The sequence below is a fragment of the Danio rerio genome, chromosome 5, assembly GCF_049306965.1.
Source record: "Danio rerio strain Tuebingen ecotype United States chromosome 5, GRCz12tu, whole genome shotgun sequence".
NCBI classification, from domain to species: Eukaryota; Metazoa; Chordata; class Actinopteri; order Cypriniformes; family Danionidae; genus Danio; species Danio rerio.
In genome coordinates this window covers 43116992-43141111 of record NC_133180.1, presented here as the reverse complement: position 1 = coordinate 43141111, position 24120 = coordinate 43116992, and the positions used below count along the sequence as shown (strand labels likewise).

The 24120-nt window shown below is 37.7% G+C and overlaps 2 protein-coding genes across 58 annotated transcripts in view; one reads left to right on the top strand and one right to left on the bottom strand.

The window, feature by feature from the left end:
• pimr201 (Pim proto-oncogene, serine/threonine kinase, related 201) overlaps positions 1-22918 on the bottom strand; it is a 36293-nt gene extending 13375 nt beyond the window's left edge. For 16 of the 51 annotated variants that reach the window (XR_012405577.1, XR_012405582.1, XR_012405585.1 and 13 more), the window contains exons 1-10: positions 22736-22918; positions 22286-22393; positions 19151-19255; positions 18744-18832; positions 18567-18608; positions 18124-18472; positions 17818-17937; positions 16543-16570; positions 15893-15971; positions 8178-8240 (exon numbers count right to left, since the gene is read on the bottom strand). Coding sequence is in view for 2 of the 51 variants with exons in the window: in XM_068221033.2 (XP_068077134.1) it covers positions 17518-17615; positions 17818-17937; positions 18124-18472; positions 18567-18608; positions 18744-18832; positions 19151-19255; positions 22286-22393; positions 22736-22802 (978 nt within the window). In the remaining 49 variants the exon portion in view is untranslated. The other 35 variants (XR_012405603.1, XR_012405608.1, XR_012405601.1 and 32 more) reach the window with 6 other exon arrangements.
• A 957-nt stretch (positions 22919-23875) lies between these two features.
• LOC137495624 (flotillin-2a-like) overlaps positions 23876-24120 on the top strand; it is a 204384-nt gene continuing 204139 nt past the window's right edge. For all 7 annotated transcript variants that reach the window (XR_012406270.1, XR_012406271.1, XR_011015569.2 and 4 more), the window contains exon 1: positions 23876-24003. The gene's annotated coding sequence lies outside the window, so the exon portion shown is untranslated. The remainder of the gene's footprint in view (positions 24004-24120) is intronic.

Here is a 24120-nt window from a genome sequence, read left to right as displayed (position 1 = left end):
AGTGTTATTTTTAACACTTATAGTGGTTCCCATATAAACTCTGAGGGAGTGTTAATTTTAACTCTAAGGTAGTTAAATCTACTATCTAAAATTTGCTGTGCATAGTAAGCCTCTTTTACAGAACTCACCACATACGTTCTAAACCTTTACACTTATCCCACTCACTCTCCCGCTGGTCCTTGCAATTAATTCTGCCCCGGGAGCACACATAGTCATACATAAGCCATCTGCCAGCACACCACTCCAGTAGAATGACCACTCTTAGTTAATTTTTACACCCACACCAGTCTCAATTGCTCCTTCAAGCTATTCTAGCATCACTTTTTCAGCAGCCGGATATTGCATTAATCTCCATTGACTTTTGGGGGGTTCTCTATGCAGTTCTCTTTTTTCACTACAGTCATCTTCGATTTGAAGAATCCCCCCTTCCACCCCTACCTTTTCACCTTTCCCTCCATAGGGCAGCACGGTGGCTCAGTGACTAGCACTGTCGCCTCACAGCAAGAACGTCACCGGTTCTAGTTCCTTAACAGGCCGATGGTCGTTTCTGTGTGTAGTTTGCATGTTCTTCCCGTGCTTGCGTTGGTTTTCCCCAGGTCCTCTGGTTTCCTCCCACATTCCAAAAACATGCACAACAAGTAAATTGATAAATCTAAATTTGCAATACAGGTAATCTCATAATGCAGCATATCTTTTAATAGCATTCAATTTTTAGTCATCAGCTCTTATCAAGGGGGAGTTGTCGAGATCTACCTGAGCTCAAGGCTCCCCTCTCTTCCTCCAAACGGGAGGGAGCCCAGGGCTCAAGAACCTTCGAGCTCAGGGCTCTCTCCCGGGACAGCATGCCAAACTTGCTTATAATCAATCATCAGCTAAGTGTGAACTCTTGAAAGCTGCAAGTGGTATGGACTATATATCATTACCACCAAACAAGCAGTCATTGTCTTCAATGCTTAATGTTATTGTCTGTGGTTTTAAATGAATAATATAAAACACATTAACACATGTATAGGTTAGATGAAGTCACTAATGTAAAAGAATTTAAACCAACCTCTGCTGGAAGTAAAGATGTTTTGTTAAGTTTTTGTTAACAACGCTACTCGCGGATGCGCAAATATAAAATGGAACTTCCTGATGCAGTCTTAGCTTTTAAATTATTGGATACTGCTTGCTTGGATGTTAAAGATCGACAGTTGGCTTTAACAGCATGTGCAGATCTGACTTTTGCATCAATGAAGTCGGCACTTAAGAGAATTTTCACCGGAAATATGTCTGCATTAACGGTGGGAATTAACCAGGAAACTGCATATATAACAGAACAGAGACGACAGAGAGGCAAGTCATGGCCTCAGAATGAACAAAAAAGGACACCATTACCTGGCACAAACCCCCTGGATAGATATGGTTGCAGATCAAAATGTGTGGTGTGACAAAGCACGTTTCATTGAGCCAAGGACTGCCCACACAAAAGTGAGCAAATCAAACTGACTGAAGATGCAAAATGCAAGAAATGATGTGGAGGAATGCAACATCACTCTGTTTACAGAAGAGTTACACACTGAAGCAGCAATCCTTATGACTGAATGTTTTGGATCTGCAATAATAGACACTGCATGCACTCGGACTGTGTGTGGACAAGAATGGCTAAATCACTACATAACTGAGCTCAATCAAGAAGAGACTAATGACCTGAGAAAGACAGAAACATACAGCCATAGACCATTTAGGTTTGGAGATGGAAAAGTGGTCCGCTCCAACAGAAAGTTAAAAAATTCCTGCAAAAATTGGACAGATCAAATGTAAGATTGAAACTGTTCCAGCCAACATACCATTGCTCTTAAGCAAAGCCTCTCTTAAAAGAGCAGGAACAGTTTTAGACATGGAAAATGACAGAGCGGTAATGTTCAACCAGCCAATAGATCTTGACTTTACAAGCTCTGGTCATTATTGTGTAAATATAATGGACAACGAAAGTAGCTCAAAAGACATGCATTCTAATGAGCAGATTTTGACAAATGCCGAAGACATTACGCAAAATGTAAAGGATGATGAGAGTCAAATTTTGATCATTTCAGATACAATGAGCTCAACAGAAAAACGTCACATCATGATGAAGCTTCACAAACAATTCGGCCATGCTTCTGTTGATAAACTGCAGCGACTACTTGACAGCTCGGGTAATAAAGATGCTGAATGTAACATGATCTTAAAAAAATTGTAAGTGAGTGTGAGATATGTAATGGATATGGTAAAGCTAAACCAAAGCCTGCTGTTGGCCAACCACTGGCAACACAATACAACGAAACTGTCGCTGTAGATCTACATGAACTTGAACCAGGTGTGTGGTATCTCCACATCATTGACCAGTTTACTAGATTCAGTGCAGGCAGCATTCTAACCTCAAAGAGATCCTCTGAAATAGTCAAACATTTTCTCCATGACTGGATAAGCGTACACGGCCCACCCCAAAAAATATTTAGTGATAATGGAGGAGAATTCAATAATGATGAGGTGAAAGATATGGCGGAGAACTTCAATATAGAAGTAAAAACTACAGCTGCATATAGCCCGTGGAGCAATGGCCTCCTGGAGCGACACAACCAAACACTCACTGAAATCATAATGAAAGTGAAAGCAAGCATTGGTTGTTATTGGCACACTGCAATGGACTGGGCTCTTATGGCAAAGAATACAATGCAAAATGTCCATGGCTACAGTCCTCATCAACTGGTGTTTGGACAGAATCCTAACTTACCATCTGTGCTAACTGATAAACCTCCAGCTTTAGAGGGCACTACAAAGAGTCAATGGGTGGCAAAACACATCGCTGCTTTGCACGCATCAAGAAAGTCTTTTATTGAAGCAGAGTCATCAGAGAGGATTCGGAGAGCATTGCGGAAGCAAATACGCAACACGGATGAGAAATATGAAATGGGTGACAAAGTGTACTACAAAAGAGTGGATTGTCCAGAATGGAAAGGGCCAGGAACTGTCATGGGTCAGGATGGTGCAGTAGTATTTGTGAGACATGGAGGGACTTGTATTAGAGTACATCATCTCAGACTGAGAAAAGTGTACAAAGAAGGTGAATATCAACATATAACAAAAACTGATGAAGACAATGTCACAGACAATGAACAAGAACAAGACTTTACTGAAAGTAACCAACAGCCAGCAGAAGAGACTGAAATCAAAGTACAACAAGGAGTGGGACAAATGCAGAACAAACGGAGGCAGTATGAAACAGAACAAACAAGTGATAATGCAGAAACACAGAGTGATGCTAATATGGAAACTGTGGTCATGTTACAAAAAGGACAAACTGTAAGCTACAGGGATAGAGAAAATGGTGTTTTACACACAGCTGAAGTCCTGGGGCGTGCAGGTAAAGCTACAGGCAAATATAAAAATTGGTATAACCTGTTGCTTATTGAGCCCACAAGTATTGACCTTATTCTCCGCAGACGAGCGGGTGCTGCCATTTGAATCTTTTTGGCACTAGACTTCCGGTCTCATTCACTTCCATTCATTTTTAGACATTAAAAACTGCTTGTTTCGCTGTTTGATGTTGCAAACTGATATTTTCTTGTTATATTATTCTACTTGGTCTGTATAGTCATGCAAACATTTGTTTGTAGAGCAAGTAGTTTGACCGTTTTTTGCCGTTTATTATTCCTTGTCATTTCTCCCATAGGCGACTGAAACGGAAGTTCTAAGACGATCGCGAAAACAGGCGCACTTCCGCATTTTAGAATAAGGTCAATACCGGGTACCACAGAATCTGCTGACATGTCAAAGGTTGAGAATCTACAAATTCAAAACACTGTTGCTAATGCTAACTCCACTAATGTATGTGAGGATGTGTTTGTAATAAAAAATGTAAGATTTGACTTGGCAAAACAGGATGAGATAAAAAGCTGGATAGATAAACAGGTCTTTGAGGAAGTAAAGGACGAGGGACAGAAATGCATTTCCACTAGGTGGGTATGCACCTACAAAGAGACACCTAATGGGGTTTTACCCATAGCTCGTCTTGTAGCACGAGGTTTTGAAGAACTAGAGATGTCAGAACTAAAAAGGGACTCTCCAACATGTTCTTCAGACTCTCTTCGGCTCCTTGTGGCAGTGATTTGTCAAAGACAGTGGAATCTAAATTCCATAAAAGCTGCATTTCTACAAGGAATGAAACTGTCCCGGGACCTTTATATCAAACCACCTCCCGAGGCAAACTGTAAAAAAAAACTATGAAAGCTAAAAAAGTGTGTGTATGGTCTGGCTGATGCTTCACTTTACTGGTATAAAAGAGTGAAGGACATTGTCATGAAGTCAGGAGGAACAATGTCAAAAGTAGACAGGGCTGATAGTGGAAAAAATTCCTGAGCCTGAACTTTTTTTCCTTGCCCCTGAGGTGAGTAGGGGTGGGGGTACTATGTATGCAACGCACTTTTAACACATAACTTGTGGGCCCCTGGGCCCAAATATATTAACAGCCTATGTGTAACCCTGATCATCATTATTGTCAAGTGGCTCTTTTTAGACACATGCCAGTAATGTCAGTGACACATGCCAGTAATGTCAGTGACACATGCCAGTGTCAGTGATCTTGTGACATGTGCCAGTAGGTGTCAGTATAAGCACGTTATAAGCACATTAATCTTATAAGTCTCTTTGCTTTAATATTTAAAAATCATTAGGCAAATGACACCTGTTATCTTACATGCATATATGTTATGAGTTTTCAACATGCATTTTATTATAACTTTTTAAAGGATATTATTTAATATACCTTAAAATGAAAATAAGTTAAATAATAAAATAAATGAATTAATTAAAAGCATAGAGAAGTCCATATTGTAGGGAACAAAGGAACTGCCAGGATGCAATAATATACAGTACAACAGATAAGTGTAACCCCTCCCATACATAAGCATGCCACAATAAATTTGACTGACATGTACTGTCAAATGACTATATTACGTACGGAAGTATGACTACAAATACATAAAATAAATGCGTTTAAATTAAAACATCGTGGAGTAGCTCAGCAAATAAACTAACTTCCGACGCGATAAATTAGGTTAAAAGTCGCGTAATGATTAAATATGGTTTTGCTCGTGTTAATGTCATAAGCTTCGCCGGGTGTCGATGTCACTGCAGTGACATGCAGCGCGACACTCTGAGTGACACAGGTCACTACACATGCCACTAGCGAGTGACACAGTGGAAAACCGGACTGTGCCACCGGAAGTGTCACTACACTCAGTGGCATGTGCCAGTGTCATCTGTACGTCAGATGTCGTGTCACTCCATGTTAAAACTGCTACTGTGAATCCGCGTTCAAGCGCACACAATAAGCTAAAACTCGCCCCAAGCACCGGCAAAAACAAATAACAATGAATGTGTCGAGGAAAGAGTAAGGACATATCTTAATTATTTATTTATTATTTTATTTTATTATTATTTTATTTTATTATTTATTATTTTAATTTATTATTTACTTATTCTGAGTCAGTGTCGCAAAGATCCTGACTGGCAATCTCCTCTTGGACTCGCCTTTAGAGAGAAATTCATCTTTACGGATTACATGAAGGAGTTTTTTTTGTTTTCGATTTTTTTTATTTCGTTAAGTAATAATTTAAAGCTTTCTATAAATATATTTATTATGTCTGTGAGGCATATCGGTTCATTTTGTTAAGCGCTCCTGTTCAAAAACCAGACGACAGAAAGCGCATAATTTTGGTTTTCTTTATTTTATAAAAACGCTGTAATGTTTTTTGATGTATTACTTTGTGAGCAAAAATGACGGATAACTTTAAATTGCTCCCACTGAAAAAATGCAAGTGATTGCTCTGGCGCCTCGATGTCCTGCAAGCTTTTTATAAGCAAACTATGCGCCTAATAGCACACATTCTTTAACGTTTAAGCTACCATTGTTTTATACTTGAACAGTTTTATATCTTTTATTTTAGGCAAGTCGTGATGATCTGAGAAGGCAAACTGATCAAACAGACAATGATGGTCTTCCGCTGGGCGCTGTTCGTTAAAAAAAACTTATTTTTAACGAATAAAAAATGCTCCAAACGTTTTTCTAAATAAGCGTTTTTCTAAATAATAAAAAACAAAACTAAATATAAACACTTTGCCATTAGGATACATACAAAACTGAACTATTTCATAGCTGAAACACTAAGTTGTTTAAGGAGAAGGGGGAAATATATTTTTGTCCCGTCTATTGCTTCACCGTTATTTCGAGAATTATCCCAAAACATATCAGCGTATATGTGCCGAAAACGAAAGTTTCATACAAATTCTGAATGGATTATAGCCTGGAAAGTGCAAAGCACGCTCCTCTTATTATCACTAAAAAGCGTCACTAATCTTAGTTCATAGAGATCTCACAAAGATCCGTTATAATTTATAAAGCTCTCTAAACTACACAATTAATCTTTTATTTACATGGCGTCTACACTCAAAAGATGATTCACGAGCACACAAAATGGCACTTTATAAAAACCAATTCGCCGCTTTCAGCAGTGAGTGAATTCTGTGAATCTAGAGAAATGACAGATCAATATCTGTGAACCTGATTTTTTTTCCCCCGCAGCCACAGTACGCCGAAAATCCGGCGTGGTGCCGGAACGCTATCACCCCTGAGTAGATCCAGCTGTCTTCTACTGGCTGGATCAAGACTGCGCTGTGACTGGTGTACTCGCTTGTCATGTGGATGACTTCATATGGGGAGGCACACAAAGTTTTTCCACAACAGTAATACCTCACCTCAGATCCATGTTTCAAGTTAGGCGTGAGGAGAACAACAGCTTCTGTTATGTGGGAATAAACTTTGAAACTATTGCCAATGAAGTGCAGGTTCATCAGGAAAACTACATCCAAAACATACAGCCTATACAACTGAATCCTGCACAATCAGTGGAACAGGACTCCTTACTTTATAAGGAGGAAAAGGATCAGCTAAGGTCAAAGGTCAGCCAAATTCTTTGGGCTGCAAGACAAAGCAGGCCTGATGTCATGTTTGATGCCAGCAGCCGAGCTTCAAACATTAAAAATGCCTCTGTACAAACTATTCATGAAGCAAACAGAATTGTGGGTAAACTTAAATCCAAAAAGGTAATGCTGAACTTCCAATACCTCGGAAAAGACTCTGAGCTCAAGATGGTTGTATATAGTGATGCCTCTTTTGGAAATCACTCAGATGGGGGAAGTCAAGAAGGACATCTAATTGTTCTTATGGGAGAAAATGGAATGTTCTCTCCCCTTTCTTGGCAATCAAAAAGAGTAAAGAGAATTGTGCAAAGTACACTTGCTGCTAAAACACTAGCAATGTCAAATGGAATTGATAATGCAATATTTCTGACGACGCTGCACTCTGAGCTGACTACTGGTGACACTAAAAAATACAACTCCAATAATTTGCATTACAGACAATCACTCACTTGCTGATGCACTGAAGTCCACCAAGTCAGTTGCTGAGAAAAGACTTCGTCTGGAAATGAGCAGCATCAAAGAACTCATTCAAACACAAAGAATTAAACAAGTGCTTTGGTATGGTACAAAAGACCAGTTTGCAGACTGCTTTACCAAATAAGGAGCATCAGCACTGCAGTTACTTAAAGCACTTAGTGAAGGACAATGGAAGCTCTATTAAAAGAGCATCTTTCTGTTAGGAGTACTGAATTCTAAAAGTTAAAACTTATGGCATCATGTTATCTTATGTTTTGCTGTTATCTTATGTATTAATGTTTTTCAGAAAGGGCATGAGACATTTTTTTTTAAAGAAGAGATTGAGTTTGTTAAGTTCAATTCTAGGTGATGACAACCGTAAATGTGGATGCTGCACATAGAAAGGAAGTAGGACTTTTATGTTATGTTAAAAGGTCACTTTCGGTGTGAGCGGGAGTTTTTGTTGTTGTTAGTGAACGGCCATGGTGGTCATGCAATAAAGGAGACGAGTTCTAAACTGTTGTTTTAATTTAGTAACAGTTTTACTTCTCTTAACAATGTGGCAATACCAGAGGTGAGCTGTACTGGATTGTTTTTTTCTTCCACAACCTTTATGAGCACACACACACACACACACACACACACACAAAAATGATGTTAATAACAACTGTCAGTTCAGTGCTTGATAAAGTCACTAATGTTAAAGAGTTCAAACCAACCTCTGCTGAAAGTAAAGATGTTAAGGTCTCTCCTTTAGGGATTCCAGATGAGCTCTTCAGACACTGCAAGTAAACATTACGACGGGATTAACAATAGTTTAAATCAGCTGCGCCACACACGACTACTTTAACAGCAAGTTTATTCAGGGTCAGTCAAGATAACTAAGGTGATATTTAATCTGTTCCAAAAAAACATTTAATTAATGAGTAAGTGTGATGAATGCCAGAACACGTAACATTTCAAATAATATGCTAACTGCGTATGCTAACTTTACTATGGCCTTGGAACAATACAAAATATATATACATATATCACCAACCATCATAAACGAATAGAAAAACACGTACCGACACAGTGACATTATGCACTCACATTCTCTTCACAAATATGAACTAAACCGGAATTAACCATCACGCGAGCCGCAAAGACATGCAGCAGCAGCCTCAAGGCAGGGCCGGCGCGTCCATAAAGGTGACCGAGGCTGCTGAATAGAGAGGGTGGCGTCCGCGACACCTCCGTCACAACCCGCGTCCCCAGTATGCCCGCGACACCTTCCTTACCACCCGCGACCTCAGATCTGTCCACGACACCTCCCTCACCACCCGCGTCTTCAGTTATATCCGTGAACATCCTTTGCCTAGAGCGGCAGTTCAGCTTGCTCCGGCCCTGTCTCGAGGACACACAGCAGAAGCTGAGTTCAGTCACTCAATCGAATAACACAGTAACTAAAAGCATAACGACGCTATAAAACATGTTGTGGGTATATAAAATGGGGAAAATAACTAAAACACTTTTTTATCACAGAAGCTTGAGGTGTATCCTTCTCCGACGGCTGACTACAGTGAGAGGTGTGTGTGTGTACAGGAAATGGCGTTTGCTTCTCACGCTGTTCCGCCGAGATTTTTGCTCCCATAATGCAGTGCGTAACCGAAAATACGGATAATATTGCTGTAAAATGAAAATACGGAAAGTTCCTTCACAATTATACGGTAGTTTTTCCTGTATTTTTACAGATTTTTTTTACAGCAATGTGTTAAAATCACTAAAGCCAGGGGGTGGCGCTGTCGTACCATCCAGCCGCTTACGGGGCATCTAGCTTTCCGTTATATCTATGCAGCACACGGTGAAATGCTGAAGTGAACTTCACCTTTTATTTTATTTTTTTTTATTGACTTTAATAACAAACATACAAAATCCAATCTTTCACAAAAAAGACAATGATAATAACAGATTAGCTTAAATAATATAAACACCTAAAACTGTAAAAAAAAGAAAAAAAAAGAGAAAAAAAACGTATGACTTATGTATCCGTAATACTTCCAAAAAAGCTATCATAATAATCCAAGAATCTATCACTTTTCTTGTTATTAACCAGTTAAAGAGATTTAAAGGTGCAGTAGGTGATCTTCCATAATGCTAACAACTTAGCATAAATCTCTAAATCGCAGTCCCTCCCCTGCCGTCCACAGCCACGCCTCCTGAAACAGGAGCACGCGCACCTTAAAGATGACAGCAAAAGAGCCCTCTCTCATGAGTTAAAAGCGACTAGTGCTTGTCCGGCGGCGTGCAGGAATTACACTCATTACTAAGCCAAACTGACATGCTATTTCAGAGCGAAAATTTAAAGTGGCATGGTAAACATTATAGGGAGACTAGGCAGAATAGGAGTATTTACTTGTGTTTTGTTTGGTAAACTAATTAAAATCTACATTATCAATGCTGTAAAAGGTCCCATATGAAACTGAAAATACGCTTATTTCACACGGCCGCCATTTTAAAGAACCAAAGCGATGCTGCGGTGGAAAGAAACCCGGAAGTGAAGGACCAGCACTGCAAACATTGCAGCAACATGCTGTGGACTACAAACCTCCAGCTGTTGCCGAGATTTTAAAATGCATAAATGGTGTAAACATTACTTTAATGTTATACAGTAAGTTTAATTTAAACAATTATAAGCAAATTAGGCATCAAACAACATCACAATCTCTGTAAGAAAAAATATGCTCAAGTGTCCTCCAAGGCTTCAGTTCATGGCACCAGTTAAACATCGTGGGGACACATTCCTGCTTCAGCCTATGTAACCCGGTGAGTGATAAAACACTGCAGGCCCCTGTAGCAAATCCTCGTGTTGTTTGTAATAGTGTTGTCCCGGTACTGAAGTTTTAAAACTGGCTAACATTGAAGTGCCGCTGAGCGCGGATGACTTGACTGATCTTCACTGCTGCTTCGCACTCCAGTCTCCGTGTATCTGTGTTTTCACTCAGTTTACTGCTCTTCCCACAGTGCAAACACAGATACACGGAGACTGGAGCGTGAAGCAGCCGTGAAGATGTCGAGTCATCAAGCAGATCGTTTGGCCCGTCTGTGTTTGTGCTCAGTAAACAGCGGTGGGTGAACTGATGACCTTCTTGGCCAATCACAAGCATTTCTGTCGAGCACGTGAACACAATAGCAAATCAGCGTTGTTTTAAGAAAACCGTCAACAGTGCCTTAAATGTTAGTGCGAAATTGCCTGTTTGTTTTTCTTTTAATTCAGCATCGTGACAAGTCTAATATAGTGAAAAAATCAGTTCATTAACTCAAGTTTGATAAATGGCATCTAAAGCGTGTGTTTGGGAAAGAAAACGTTAGTTAACTAGTGACATTTCCCTTAACTTAGCTGAAAATAAGCTCTGATATTCCTTTTTATTTTCACCATTCATTCAGAACGGATCTTCGGGTCACTCAGAAAGCGGTGGAATTATATATTTGTGTCACTTTTTCTTCTCTGATAAGATATACAGCCAAGTACACAACGTTCCTATGCAACTCCCAACAATACTTCCGGGTTTCTTCCCACCGCAGCCTCGACTTCACTTTTAAAAATGGCAGCCACGTGAAATCAGTCTATAGTCACATCAATCTTTTAACGGAAGATTTTAGTGGCTGAACAACACTTCTGTGAAGATATAACCCATTTGTAACAACAACATCCAATGTTACATCAGCTTTGCGTGAAGCTAAAATAGTTTTAAAACAAAACATTACATTATTGGCAGTTTGACACAGTCAAGTGATTGGATTTCGCAGATCAGAGTTCACCAAGCTTAAACTTTGCACCGCAGCGAACTGCGAAACTTAATGCATGACCCTGCGTTTCCAGTCTGACGCATTTGCGTGCGTATGAATGGAAGTCTATGGTAGTGATGGAAGGTTCAGATCATTTTACTGACTATCTTATTAAACTTCTTAAGACTCCCCTTTTTACCGTTGCTTTTAATTTAGAATGATTATGTTTGTCATTTTATCATCCAGTTGTATTGAATCTTTCATATTTTACTGCATTCTTTTTATTCTATTTTATTTTCTGACAGTTTTTTTTTTAAATTCTGCTTTGTTTGCCTTGTATGCCTGTTAGCGCTTTGGGACTGAGAATTCCTGCATCTTTCATCCATTGTAATGCTAAACTTATTGCCAGCATTACCCCTGTGTATACTGATAATTTGTTTGAAATCCTTATATATTTTTTCTATATTAAACTTTGGAATTACATTTGCTATTTCTGGTCATTATCTGGACTTTCGATGCTTCTTAAAAAAAAAAAAAAACCATCTCTCCGTATTTTTCCATTAAAATTTTCCCTTACATACATTTCATGTAGTACTCTTATGCCCTTTGATAACTTGAAACCCCATTTAAATGACCACTCTTCAACCTTATATAATGTCTCTTGCATTTTCCTCATAATATAATATATATTTTTTCCCCTTAACCAAAAGCTCCATCATCCGCAAACAAACACCTACTTATCCCCCATCTACTTTCTCAAATACATCATTAATCATTATAATGAAAAGCTCATATGGACTTGTGAACATTTAAAATAAATAGTCAAACATGTAAGCAATGAGCAAAGCTGCTGCTGCTTCTCTTCTGCTTCTGTATATTAACAGCTGGTGTTCATCATTAGTGCTCAATCATTACTTAATTAATCCCTTCATTGTCTCATTAACTTAAACTGCTGTTGAGCAAATTTTACTCACATGAGAGAGGGACCAAATATTCTCTAAACTGAGTACATTCTTCTCTGAGGATTTTGCTGTGTGACTTATTTTCCATGTCACCCTAATGTATTAAACCCTCTTTTATCCCCCAAAAATTGCTCTTATAAATAAAATTTTAAAACAAAAAAATGACATTAATTTTGCATCAAAAAAGCATTTTAACATAGGTAAAAGTGTCTGCAACTTTTGCGAAGCATCAAACCACCTTCATATTAGTTGTCAAAGCACATGCATGACTGCAGAAATTATTATTCCTTTTAAAAAAAAACTGTCAAATATTATGCATGTTTATTATCATACACAAATTCGGTGTGAACGCACAGTAATGAACTTTAAAGTCGTTTATCTGTTTTCTTACACTAAACCAAAAAATTATGATTAAGCCAAAATCTAGCTTTTTGTAAGCAAACAATAAATGAAAAACTATCATTTTCTTACTTTTCCCATTTTTGTTTGAAAACGGATATGGAATGGACGCGATTGATTATATCCAAATCCAGCTTAGTCCAAGTATAAAGAACAGGCCCCTGGGCCCAGTTTTTCAAAAGGGTTAATCCGGATCAAGTTGATCCGGATATAGTAATCCTGTTTTTTCGATCTGTGATCACATAATCCAGCTTACTTTTTGAGCCAGTTTTTCAAAGCAACATCGGATTGGATCAATCTGATCCAGATAGAAACTTTTCAGGATTACTAAATCTGGATTACTAGTGCTCAATCACAATGTAGATAGATAGGCCTGTGTACAGAGCAACAAATATAATAGCCAGTGTGGGGTCAATATAACTTTATTTTTATTTGAAATGAAAACTAAGAAAATTTAATAAATAATAAAATTCTAATAATAAAAACAAGAAAAACCCCACCCCATCCTCTTCCAGCAGTCCACTCATCTGAAACCTACAACACTGTACATTGAGGATATTTATAATAAGTTTCAAATATAGATGTAAATAAAAAAAAAAAAAGACTTAATGTCAAAAACTCCACAATAATTTCACACTTCCTCATCTGATGTGGAGAGACCAGCTTGCCTTGGTTTGGTCAAAGTCAGTTGTTCCTCTGCCAGACGAAGCTGTGCTTCTGCCCTTTCAGTCTCTTTTTGCAATTGTTGAAAGAGATTTCTAAAATTAGGGATTGTCATTCTTTGCAAAATTTTTTTTGGTTATCCTATAATCATTACATGCATCACTAATAAATATACTAAAAAGAAAAATATTTTCCATTGTGATAAATATATATAAATATATATATATATATATATATATCAATTAGTGACAGAAAAAAAAATTATTGTGTTAGGTCAATTTTGACAGCTGTTTGGGGGATTATTTTATGAGGCCAAACTCTTTCTACTTTGCTGTAGGCCTATACTGAAGGGCTGAATACGTTAAAGCCTATAGTCACTATAGCCTGACAGATGAACAAATAAAATTAAAACCTTATTATTAAATAGTACATCTCGTAAAATACTGCATGATCCAAAAATAGTACTATTTAATAATTTTGTAAAGTTTTCATTACATTTTGGGCATGAAATCCACGGTAAATCCACCCTTCTGATGGGATCAGTTTAATCCAGGTTTTTTGGATCAAAGCGATCCGAATCTTACAAAAAAGGTTTGAGAAACCCAAACTAAAGATTTGATCCGGATCAAAACCAAGATTGGATTACGTGATCAATCAGATTATGTAATCCGTTTTTCCTTTTAAAAAACCCATTTTCAAGATTTGATACAATCCCTTATCCAAAATCCTAGTGGATTACTTTTTGAAAAACCGGGCCCTGGAGATCTACCATCCTGCATATTTCAGTAGCAACCCATATCAAACACACCTGCTTGCAATTCTCAAGAGGTGCAGGACCTGTTCAGGTCCTATTTAATTGGTTCAGGTGTGTTTGATCTGGGCTAGGGCTGAACTCTGCAGGAACGATCTTCAGCAACAGGGTTGAGCACTCCTGTTTTAATTGTTCATTTATTTATCTTTTAATTTGCTTTTCAGTAAAAAGCTCAACCTAACAAAATAAGCAATGGAATTAGTGGGTGATCGGGACCGGGGCTGGAGCAATGGGTATTTATTGGGGCCTTGCAGCTGGGTGGGGTGAGATCTATGCCTAGAAATGGTACTGTGCACTCACACACAGACCGGTTCATTTTTTTGGATTTTTGTGGCTCTTTTAAGACGGCAATCCGCCATTTACAAAATGCAAATTGTAAAAACCTAAAAAAAAAAAGTGTAAAGTGTTTAAATGCTAAAAGTGTAGCTTATGCCGGACATTTCTCTCTATGCAGGGCTCGAAATTAACTTTTTTACTTGGTAGCACCGGTGCTCCCAACTTCAAAAATTTAGGAGCACCAGAAAAAATTTAGGAGCACCCACCAAAAATGATTGAGCACCGCTGCAAATTGTATTTTAAGGGACATATTGTATTTTAAAACAACATCAATTAGGACTAACAAAAACCAGAAACAACTATAATTAATGCTGAGATGACATTGATATTTGTGTGCAATAATTCCAAAATGTGTATGTCTAATAATTATAGAATATTAATGATGATGAAAATGACAATAATAGTAACAATGAATTACATTTCTCATCATCATGCTGCCTTGAATGTGCATGAATGTAGGTTATCTGCTATAAAAAGTCTGTTACTTTCTGAAAAATAAATGTATAGTTTGCATCAAACAAAAATGAAGCATTGCAGTAAGAAATATTTATTTTATACTGCTAAACAGCATATATATGCATGTCAGTTTAATAAATAATATTTCAGCTGCAAAACAAACAAAAGATTATAATAAAATATTAAATTCAAGGCTGAAAGCTGCAAAACAGTCATCAGTAACTAAATAAAAAAATATATACATCTCATGAAAGAATAGGCAAAAGAAAGTAAGTAAAGTCTCACTTCTATCACTCTTTAAAAGTTTTGGTTTCAGTTTGTGTCAATTTAAATGTTCTGTCTGAGCTGATTTTCATTTTTCTGTGTTTGTGGAAAAGCAGGCGAGTCAGCCGACCCAATTTATGAGCAGGTTGAGCATCGGCGCAATACCGCTGTTTGTTATGAGACGCAGTTTCAGTGTAAACTTAGTAAAGGCGAGCTTCTTTGGCGATGATACAGTATTAGATTTGACTTTTAGCGGACATTTGCGCTGAACACGCAGTGAATGCAACGCATCGAGATTCGACCACCTTCTCCGAAAAGCACATACTCGATTTATCTCAGCTGGCGGATCAATATTCACCACGTGTCATGATCGCTCTCATCTGCGTCTCAACTTTAGGTGGGGTTTGCACTTTGCAAACCTGTGTGCTTTAAGTTTTTACACTTTAGCCGTTTGCATTTCCCGTGGACATAAAAGCTCCCTCCCTGTCATCTAACAGTGGATAGCCTTGAGTGATTGACAGCTAATATGAACCAATACAGCGGCAGGGAAGAGCGATTCAGCACGTTTTTTTAAAAAAATCAAAACAGGTCGCACGTGCGCCCAAATATATTATGAGGTCGCATCGATTAATTTTCGGGCGCATATGCGACCAAAATGGTCGCAATTTCGAGCCCTGCTATGGCAGTGTTAGTTCTTTGCTATGACTCTGGCCTACACACACTGTCTTTCTGAGGTGGAACGAGTGTTGACATTAACGTTACACAGCAAACTTACCCCAGATAAGTGAGTGTCAGCCCGGGAGGTGTCTTATCTACCAGAGCTGGACTTGCTTCATCCTCAGCCAATTCTTCACCTGCAATCAAAGGTAGCCAGACAAGTGACGTATAGAGGGTGAAACAAAAATTAAAAAGTTCAAAACAGCAGTAGAGATATAGCCTAGCTCAATGGATTAGATAAAACTAGTGATACAAGATGTTTTGAGTACATTTTGTTGTAAAACAGTATGAAGGGTATGTTCCCTCTTAAAAAGAGAACAATAGTAACAAATGGAGAAGAATAAAAACAACAAATTCACACAATTGTGTTCCAAACACAAACAACACCCCTGCAACAAGCAAGAAAGTCACTCGAGCATGCTCTCTAGGTCTAGTACTCAATGAGCTTGGTCATTCAGAGAAAAAGATGCTAGTCCTATGTGAGCCGATCAAGACAAGTACAATTCACTCCAGAGCCAAATGGAGCTCCAGATTCCTTTTGCTGCACTTCCTCCTCACTGGGAGTTGAGATTTTAGGGGTGGTGTCGGTGTACATGTTAAATAAGCATGCATGCATCTCTTCAACAAGCACCTTCTCTATTAAGGGCCAGCACAGGCTTGTTAGTAGGGTTAGCTATAATGAAATTCTATATAGCAGAATACATTTACCTGTTTGGTGTACATCTTGTCTCATTTGCTGCAATTAGAAAAAACAAAAAACAGCATGTTAAACCTCTGAGTGTGCGTGCGTGTGTGTGTACTTCAAACATTGATTGAAACAGCATTTTTGTGTGGTTCATTCATCATTGCAGGAAGGCCAAATAAACTCCACAACTACATCAAATAACCATTTGGAAACTTCCTGCTTTGGCCATAACTTTATAATTTGTGACTGTGGCTTTCTGCTTCAGTCTCTGTCTGTGCTCATCTGACATCTAAAGCTTGCTTTTGTTCTAAAGCAACATCCCTCAGGAGTGGGCAGAGAGAATCAGCTCATTTGCATTTAGATCATAGGTGTACACAGCTAAAATTCCATCTGGTCCCAAAGTGTTCATTTTTAACAGGGTAAAATAAATGATCTGATGGGTACTTTGACCTCTAACTTCACAAAGATAAAAAGTGGAAGTAAATATTTTTAAGACATAAATGCAAATTCAAACGCTGTTTTCATAGATAACTTGATTGAATTTTTACTATTTTGAAAAATGTTGTTGAATGTTCAGAAATATTAGTAGATTTATCTTGAAGACACAAAATGCACTTGCAAGATGTCTTTTTTTTCCTTTATTTAAAGTTTGTGCCAACACTGGCGGGTGCTCTGGGGAAGGAGCCGTCACTGGCGGGTGCTCTGGGGATGGAGCCATCACTAGGGGTTGCTCTGGGGCTGGAGGAGTCACTGGCTGGCATTCCTGGGGTTAGGGCTGAAACTGGTAGATGCTCTGGGGCTGGTACTGCATTTTTAATCAGTTCACTGGACTATTCTGTCATTAATTACTCACATTTACATTCATTCCAGGTTGCATTCGGGGTATACAGTGCACTGTGCTTGTGAGCATGTGCTCTGAACAAAGGTCTCAGGGGTTTGGAATGGCATGAGGGTGAGTAATTAAAGACAGAATTTACATTTTTGAGTGAACTATTGCTTTAAATGTCTGAAACACTTCTAAGCCATTCAGTGCTTAAAATGTGTTCCAGACTGGGTTGCTTCTCACTTTGGCAAGCAGCAATACATTTCTTCAGTTCTGGATGCATTTTAGAAACAAAGTTGGTTAGTCAAGGCCACACACAGTTCACAAGCATAAAAACAACTTCTAAAAGACGTTAATCAAACGTAAGGCAAGCCTTATATACAGATATGTTGTAGTTTTATAGATGCAATATACAGAGAACTTGCTGTATGTACTGAATGTTATTGTCATGGTGTTGTTAATGTCATTATCTCACCTTCAGGTATGCAGACACGGATTGCTATGTATTCCAAAAGTAGACCCACAGATTTCACTGTTTTTTGAAGAGCATGTCGTAAGCATGTTGTGTATGTCTGGTGTGGATGCACTTCTGGTTCTGTAAGAAAAACAGTTTTGAGGTTAGTAAACAGCAGTGAAGCACACTCAAGAGAAAGCTAAACTCTTAATTGCATTAGTTTGTGTACTAGAGGTTTGCTAGTCTCTCTCTGACATTTAAGCTTTTGTCTACTTACAGTAGATGTCTGTCAAACTGTGAAAAAACAAAGAGCAAAGAAATACTTACCCCTGATTTGTAGTCCTTTTCCAAAGTCAATAAGCCTGATCTGCATCAAAGCTGTATTGATTAAGACATTGCTAGTGTGCATGTCATTATGGCTAACCCCATGATTTATGCACTCTTGAGCACACCGGACAACCTGCACCATCAAACTCTTGCCAACACTATCATCCAAGTGTCCACAGCGGCTAAGAAAACGCCCTATTGGTTCACAGGGCTCTGGATACTCCATGACCAGCTGAAAGTCCTTTTTCTCCTGAAACCACTCAAAGAGGCGCACAGTGTAGGTGCTTGGAGGTGCCATGAGCGTATTCAGTAGCATCACTTCTATGGGGGGTCCTCTGCGATCGCCAGGCTGGGGAAAAAATATAATTGAAAGTCTTATAATCTTATTTCAATATAATTTGTATTCAGAGTCATATACTAATATGCATTGTTTTCAGTCTTACGTCATCCTTTGGCTTTTTAGACTTGATGAATTTGATGGCAACCTGTGGATGAAAAGATGGTGAACATAAGTTAGCTTCTTGCAAAAACATTTGTTCTTTTATTGTGAGCACAGGTCTATTTTGATCTGCAGTCACTGTACTGAAAAAAGAAAACAGAGAAGTGTAGAAGAGGTTTACCTTCTGCTGATCGGACTTTCGTACTCCTATTTTGACGATGCCAAAGCGTCCTCGTCCCAGCTCTCTCCCCATATCATACTTGTCTGTCACTGAAAGATAAAAGACATGTTCATTTAAGATTCATGTTATGCCTGAACAAACAGAATAAGTAATGTAAGAGATGTAAAAGAGAATTATTCTTTATTTGGGTGCCTTTGTGTTTATTTACTTTGCAAATAACGTACGTGTTGAGTGTTTTAATCATTACAGAAATCATCAGCTATTATTTAAAACCATCTAAAAACACAATCCACTTTGCTTTGTACTTTACAAGCTATGCAGATTGCACAAATGGCTCTAGAAGAAAATAGAATCAAAATACTGTTAAAAGACACCAATAAAAATAAAAGTCAATGTTTCAGATGTACCTAATCCAGGTGATCGATGGATTGGCCTTGAATCTGATTCAGCCTGTGTGGGCTGCAGCTCTGATGGGCCTGGAACCGGCTCAGTCTCCTCATTTCTTGTCAAACCTGGTGCAGAGTTGGGAGGATGATTATCTGTACATTTTATAATACATTCTTATATAATATAATTAATATAAAGTTATGCTTGTATAACATTAATATAAACACTTTAAAATAACTTAAACATGTATACAGCTTTAGTAAAAAATACAATTAAGACATCATACCTTTTGAGCCCTTGCAGCTTCTCTTAGAAAGACATTGCAAAACTTCAGTCTTTTTTACAGTTAAAAATAAAACTTTACTCCACAAACTAGTGCTGGACAATAATTTATTATTAAAATAAAATTGATATATTTTTTTCAGTAACAGTGATATGACTTCTTTACACATTTCCAATATTTTGATACGGTAGACTGCAGCCAGCATTGGTTGGTTATTGCTCAAGGGCAATAAAATAATTTATTGTTTTAATAAAAAATATAATTTTGTAAGACTTTAAAATTTACCTAGCCAGAAATACATTTTATGAATCAAAATAGTTGATTTCTCTTTTAGAAAAACAATAATTACAATATTAAGTAAAGAAGATGTTTATTTTCTACTGTAAATCTATCGAAAATAAAATTTGTTAAATAATTTATTTAGTCGGCTTTAAAGCTTTTTATCCCTCAGGTTGTAGATGTTCAAATTATTTTCTCCGCCAAATATTGTCCTATCCTAACAAACTGTACATCGAATGGAAAGAGTGAAACCAGAATGCTGGACAGAGTGACACGGCATTAACCGATTTCGGCTCATTTTCTCAACCTAAAATTAGGTGCATCCCTACAATTTAGCTTTAATCTAATTAAACACACCTGATCAAACTAATTAAGGGTGCTTTCACACCTACACTTTTGTTTCGGAACGTATCTTGTTTGCCCAGTTAGCGCGGTTCGATTGGCATATGTGAACAGGGCAATCGCGCTCTGTTCCGCGCCAAAGTAATCGCTCCGAGATCGCTTGAATGAGGTGGTCTCGGCTCGATTGAAACGAACCCTGGAGCGGTTCGATTGCAGTGAGAAAGCGATCCAATCCGAGCGCGGTTATATCACAGTGTTTTATGGATATGTAATAGGCTTACGGCTATATGAAGAGAGAATTAGGAGTAAGGCGGGAAGTTTCGCGAGTCTCCGGATGCCCGCAAACGAGTGATGATCTCCCGGTAATCTCGTGTCTCTCTCCCAGTCCTCAAATAGGCATCATCGCGCACCCTTCTCACCCCTCCCCACCGTGTCTCTCCTCAGACAAGTCACGCGCGCGCACCCTGTCAATCACCACCAAACCACCACCTCTCCTGACAGCTGAGCGGGACGCTGCAAAATAAACCCTGACACTCTGACCAATGTAAGGAGAGTTTACTCGCACGTGACTTGTTTTAGCTCTTTTGGTCCGATTAGAAACTTTGCAGTGTGAAAGCGAACCGCTCCAAGAGCAAAGAGCAACAATGTAACAATTCTAATCTCTGTTTCGGAACAACTGAATCGATTCACAGGTGTGAAAGCACCCAAAGTCTTTCAGACTAGTTTGAAAACCTATAGGTAGGTGTGTTGGAGCAGGGTTGTAACAAAAATTCTGGCTCTGAGTTTGATACAGCTGCTCTAATACTGATCTATATGATCACACAGATGATGTTATTGATGATAACTGATGAAAAGCTAACATTCTGCGGTTATAGTGTTTTGTATAAACTGTAGTACTAGTGCAAAAACTTTTCTGCCAATACACGCTTTCCACCTTGTTGACAAACCCAACTTTGCTGATAGTGAGAATGCACATTAATGTGTAGACAACTAATGAATGTCTATATTTTCCCCAAAATGTAAAGTCCAGCTACTCCCAGCAGCAAACATTGACTGAGACCATGAGAAAATACATTAAAGACAAACTTTTACTGCAATATTATCCAGATTGTGAAATGTATTTTTCTACATTTTTTGTGCGCCCACTTACACTAGTTTAATGTGCAGACAACTTCAAAAGATGAAAACCGTTCTCCAGAATGCAGGCACGAAAAATAATCATCATTTGATTTCTGTTTTAAAATGTCCGACTGTGTGTGTTTTTTTTTTTCAGATTTAATTTGAACTATTGTACTTATAGATATTTTGTGTACATGTACAATGAATGACATACACTAAAACTGTTGCATGTAATGTATGTCCTCTCATGCACAACAGCATTGGCACTACTGTAAATTACACTATAGTATGTGGTCCGGCATCTTAACATAAGCGAATAGCACATTTTATTTGATAATTAGGCAGATAAAGTATATTGTACAAGATAAAATAATGTACCTTTGTACAATCAGAAATAACTTGTCTTCAGTGTAAATATACACCCATACAGCATCTTGATGCATCTAAATTATATTAACTATTAGTGTAAATAGCATCTATTTTAAATTACCACTCTATTTGCACCTAAATAATGAATACTTCTGTTGCTGTTAACTTACTGTTAATTTATATAGGCTATTGGTTGTTGCTCATACCTTTATCCTGGCTGAAGCAGTGTTTTTATTTCAGTCCATTGGAATAACCGGCAAAATCTGAGGGTTTTATCTTTGTTTAATGGTTTATCTATGTTAAATGAATGTTTCTTCATATAGAATTTTTTGACTAACTGCATGCGTTTAATGTTTGACTTTTTTCTCATATTTAATTTGTGTTGTCACTTTATGTACACTGGAAGCTTCTGTAGCTAAAACAATTTCCTTGTGCTTGTCAAGCACACTTGGCAACAAAACTGATTCTGATTCTTGTTTGTACACGGATTCAAAAAAAGGTGAACAAATATTTGTACTGGTTTTGTTTCTAAAATAATACAGAGCTCTAAAGGAAGAGGTTTTAACTTTTTCCTTTGTGAGCATTTTTGGCAGTTTTTCTAAGGTTTTTAAAAATTGTTTATATCTAGATCAGAATTATATAATATTGATGGTCATTTCATCCAGCCCCAGTACAAAATATGCAGAGTCCACATTTGGCTCAAGGCAGGTAATTAAATCACTTTTCTACAACATGGAGGGAAAAAAATCTGTTCCAAACGTACCTGAGACATTCGATGGCTCAACTGACATCGTTGAAGCAAATTCAGTCAACGGTCCTTCGGTCATTGATGGCCCTGGAACGGGCTCGATGTCCTGAATTTCTGTCAAAACTGTAAACAGATGCACAATGTGGTTATCTGTACATTATGGAACATTCATAATATAAAGACATTAAAAAACATTTACACAATATTAGTTATCGATCATACTTTCATACGCCATTTCAGCTTCTCTAAACCGTAAAATCCTGAGCTGGAAGACTATATTTTTCTAGTTTAATAAGTACTTAAACTCAAATGATGAAATCTTGGAAAAAAACAACTATTTATCAGGCACAGTTACTACCCTGAAATGGCACCGAGGAGTGGGAATGAGCCAATTAACGTTAGGCCTAAATTATATCGAGCAAAAGAATCAAATGATTTAAAGGTGTAATATACTACTTCAAATACCTGTAATTCCTCCAACTGACGTTGAAGCTGGTCCGGCGATCGGAGGTGTGTTTGCCGAAGAATCCATAAGTGGAAAATTTAAAAAAAAAAAACAAGTTTAAAGATTCAACTGTGCTGTAAAATCTCTGGAGGTCTGTCGATATGCAATAGACGACCACTTCTCTCGCGAGTTCAATATCAACTGAGGAAATGGCTTCGCGCGGCCGAATTTATGGAACGCTGGAGCTGACGTCACGGCTTTTAGAACGAGGCGCTAAACTCGAGACTAATGTTTATATTTGATTCTCACGAGAAAATAAAAGTCACATTTCTGTGTTAAATCTCTCCCGTTTTAGGCAAGTTTTACACAAACAAATTGACCGAAAGGATATGGCCAATATCTTCCTTTTCCAGGCTCATTTAAAGATTTATTTTAAAACCCTTAAAGTACTTTCGACTTTACGATGCGAGTGTCATAATTGCAATACTTTGTTATAGTTTGATTGTTAAATATACAGCACAAAGTAATACATTCTAAAATAATTTGTAATAAATTATTTGACAATGTTATATGATGTTCATCATAATTTAAAAACAATAATAAAAACGCGTATTTGCACAAACGTAGAACATCAAGCCAAGGTGTGTGGGAAGTCTGGAAAATATATTTCTGTAGGAAAAATAAATATATAAATAATAATTATTATTTTTAAGTATTAATTAACCCCATATAGTCTATGCCATTTTCAATTCATGCAGCAGCAGGAATGAAGGAAATTTTTCAGTCAGCAGGCTAAAATTCTTAATATTTATTATATAGTATTGACAATAACATTGTACTAAAGTTGTTCTCATTTCAGAATTCAGCATTTAAATAATTGAAAATTAATAAATAATAATAAATATTCATCTCTCCGCCAAAAACGGTTACCACGGTGAAGTCTAGACAGGATACAGCTGCGGATACGCACATCAATATAGCATAATTTTTGTAACATTGTAAAACAATGAATAATATTTTTACAGTACTGTGGTGGTTGGGTTTAGAGTTGGGATAGGTGTAGATGTTAATAAAATATAATTTACTGGGTAATTTAATAAATAACAAATAATTCTCGTTAACTTCCGGCCACAACCGTCTGTGATCTTCCAACAACCGTTAACCACGGGAGAATGGAGAGAAAGCAACAGGTGGACAAATGGCGCGCAAAAATAAAGTGTTTGAGGAAGAAAAGAAGCGAAATGGTGCTGAATTATCTAAGATTATCTGTCCAGGGCATCATGTACAGGTCAGTTGTTCATGTGTAAATAGGCCTAGTTTTTCTTCTCCTTTTAGCGCTATAACCATCCAACATTTAGCTAACATCAGTTAGTGTGCAGCAGCGCCCATACTATCATCACATAAA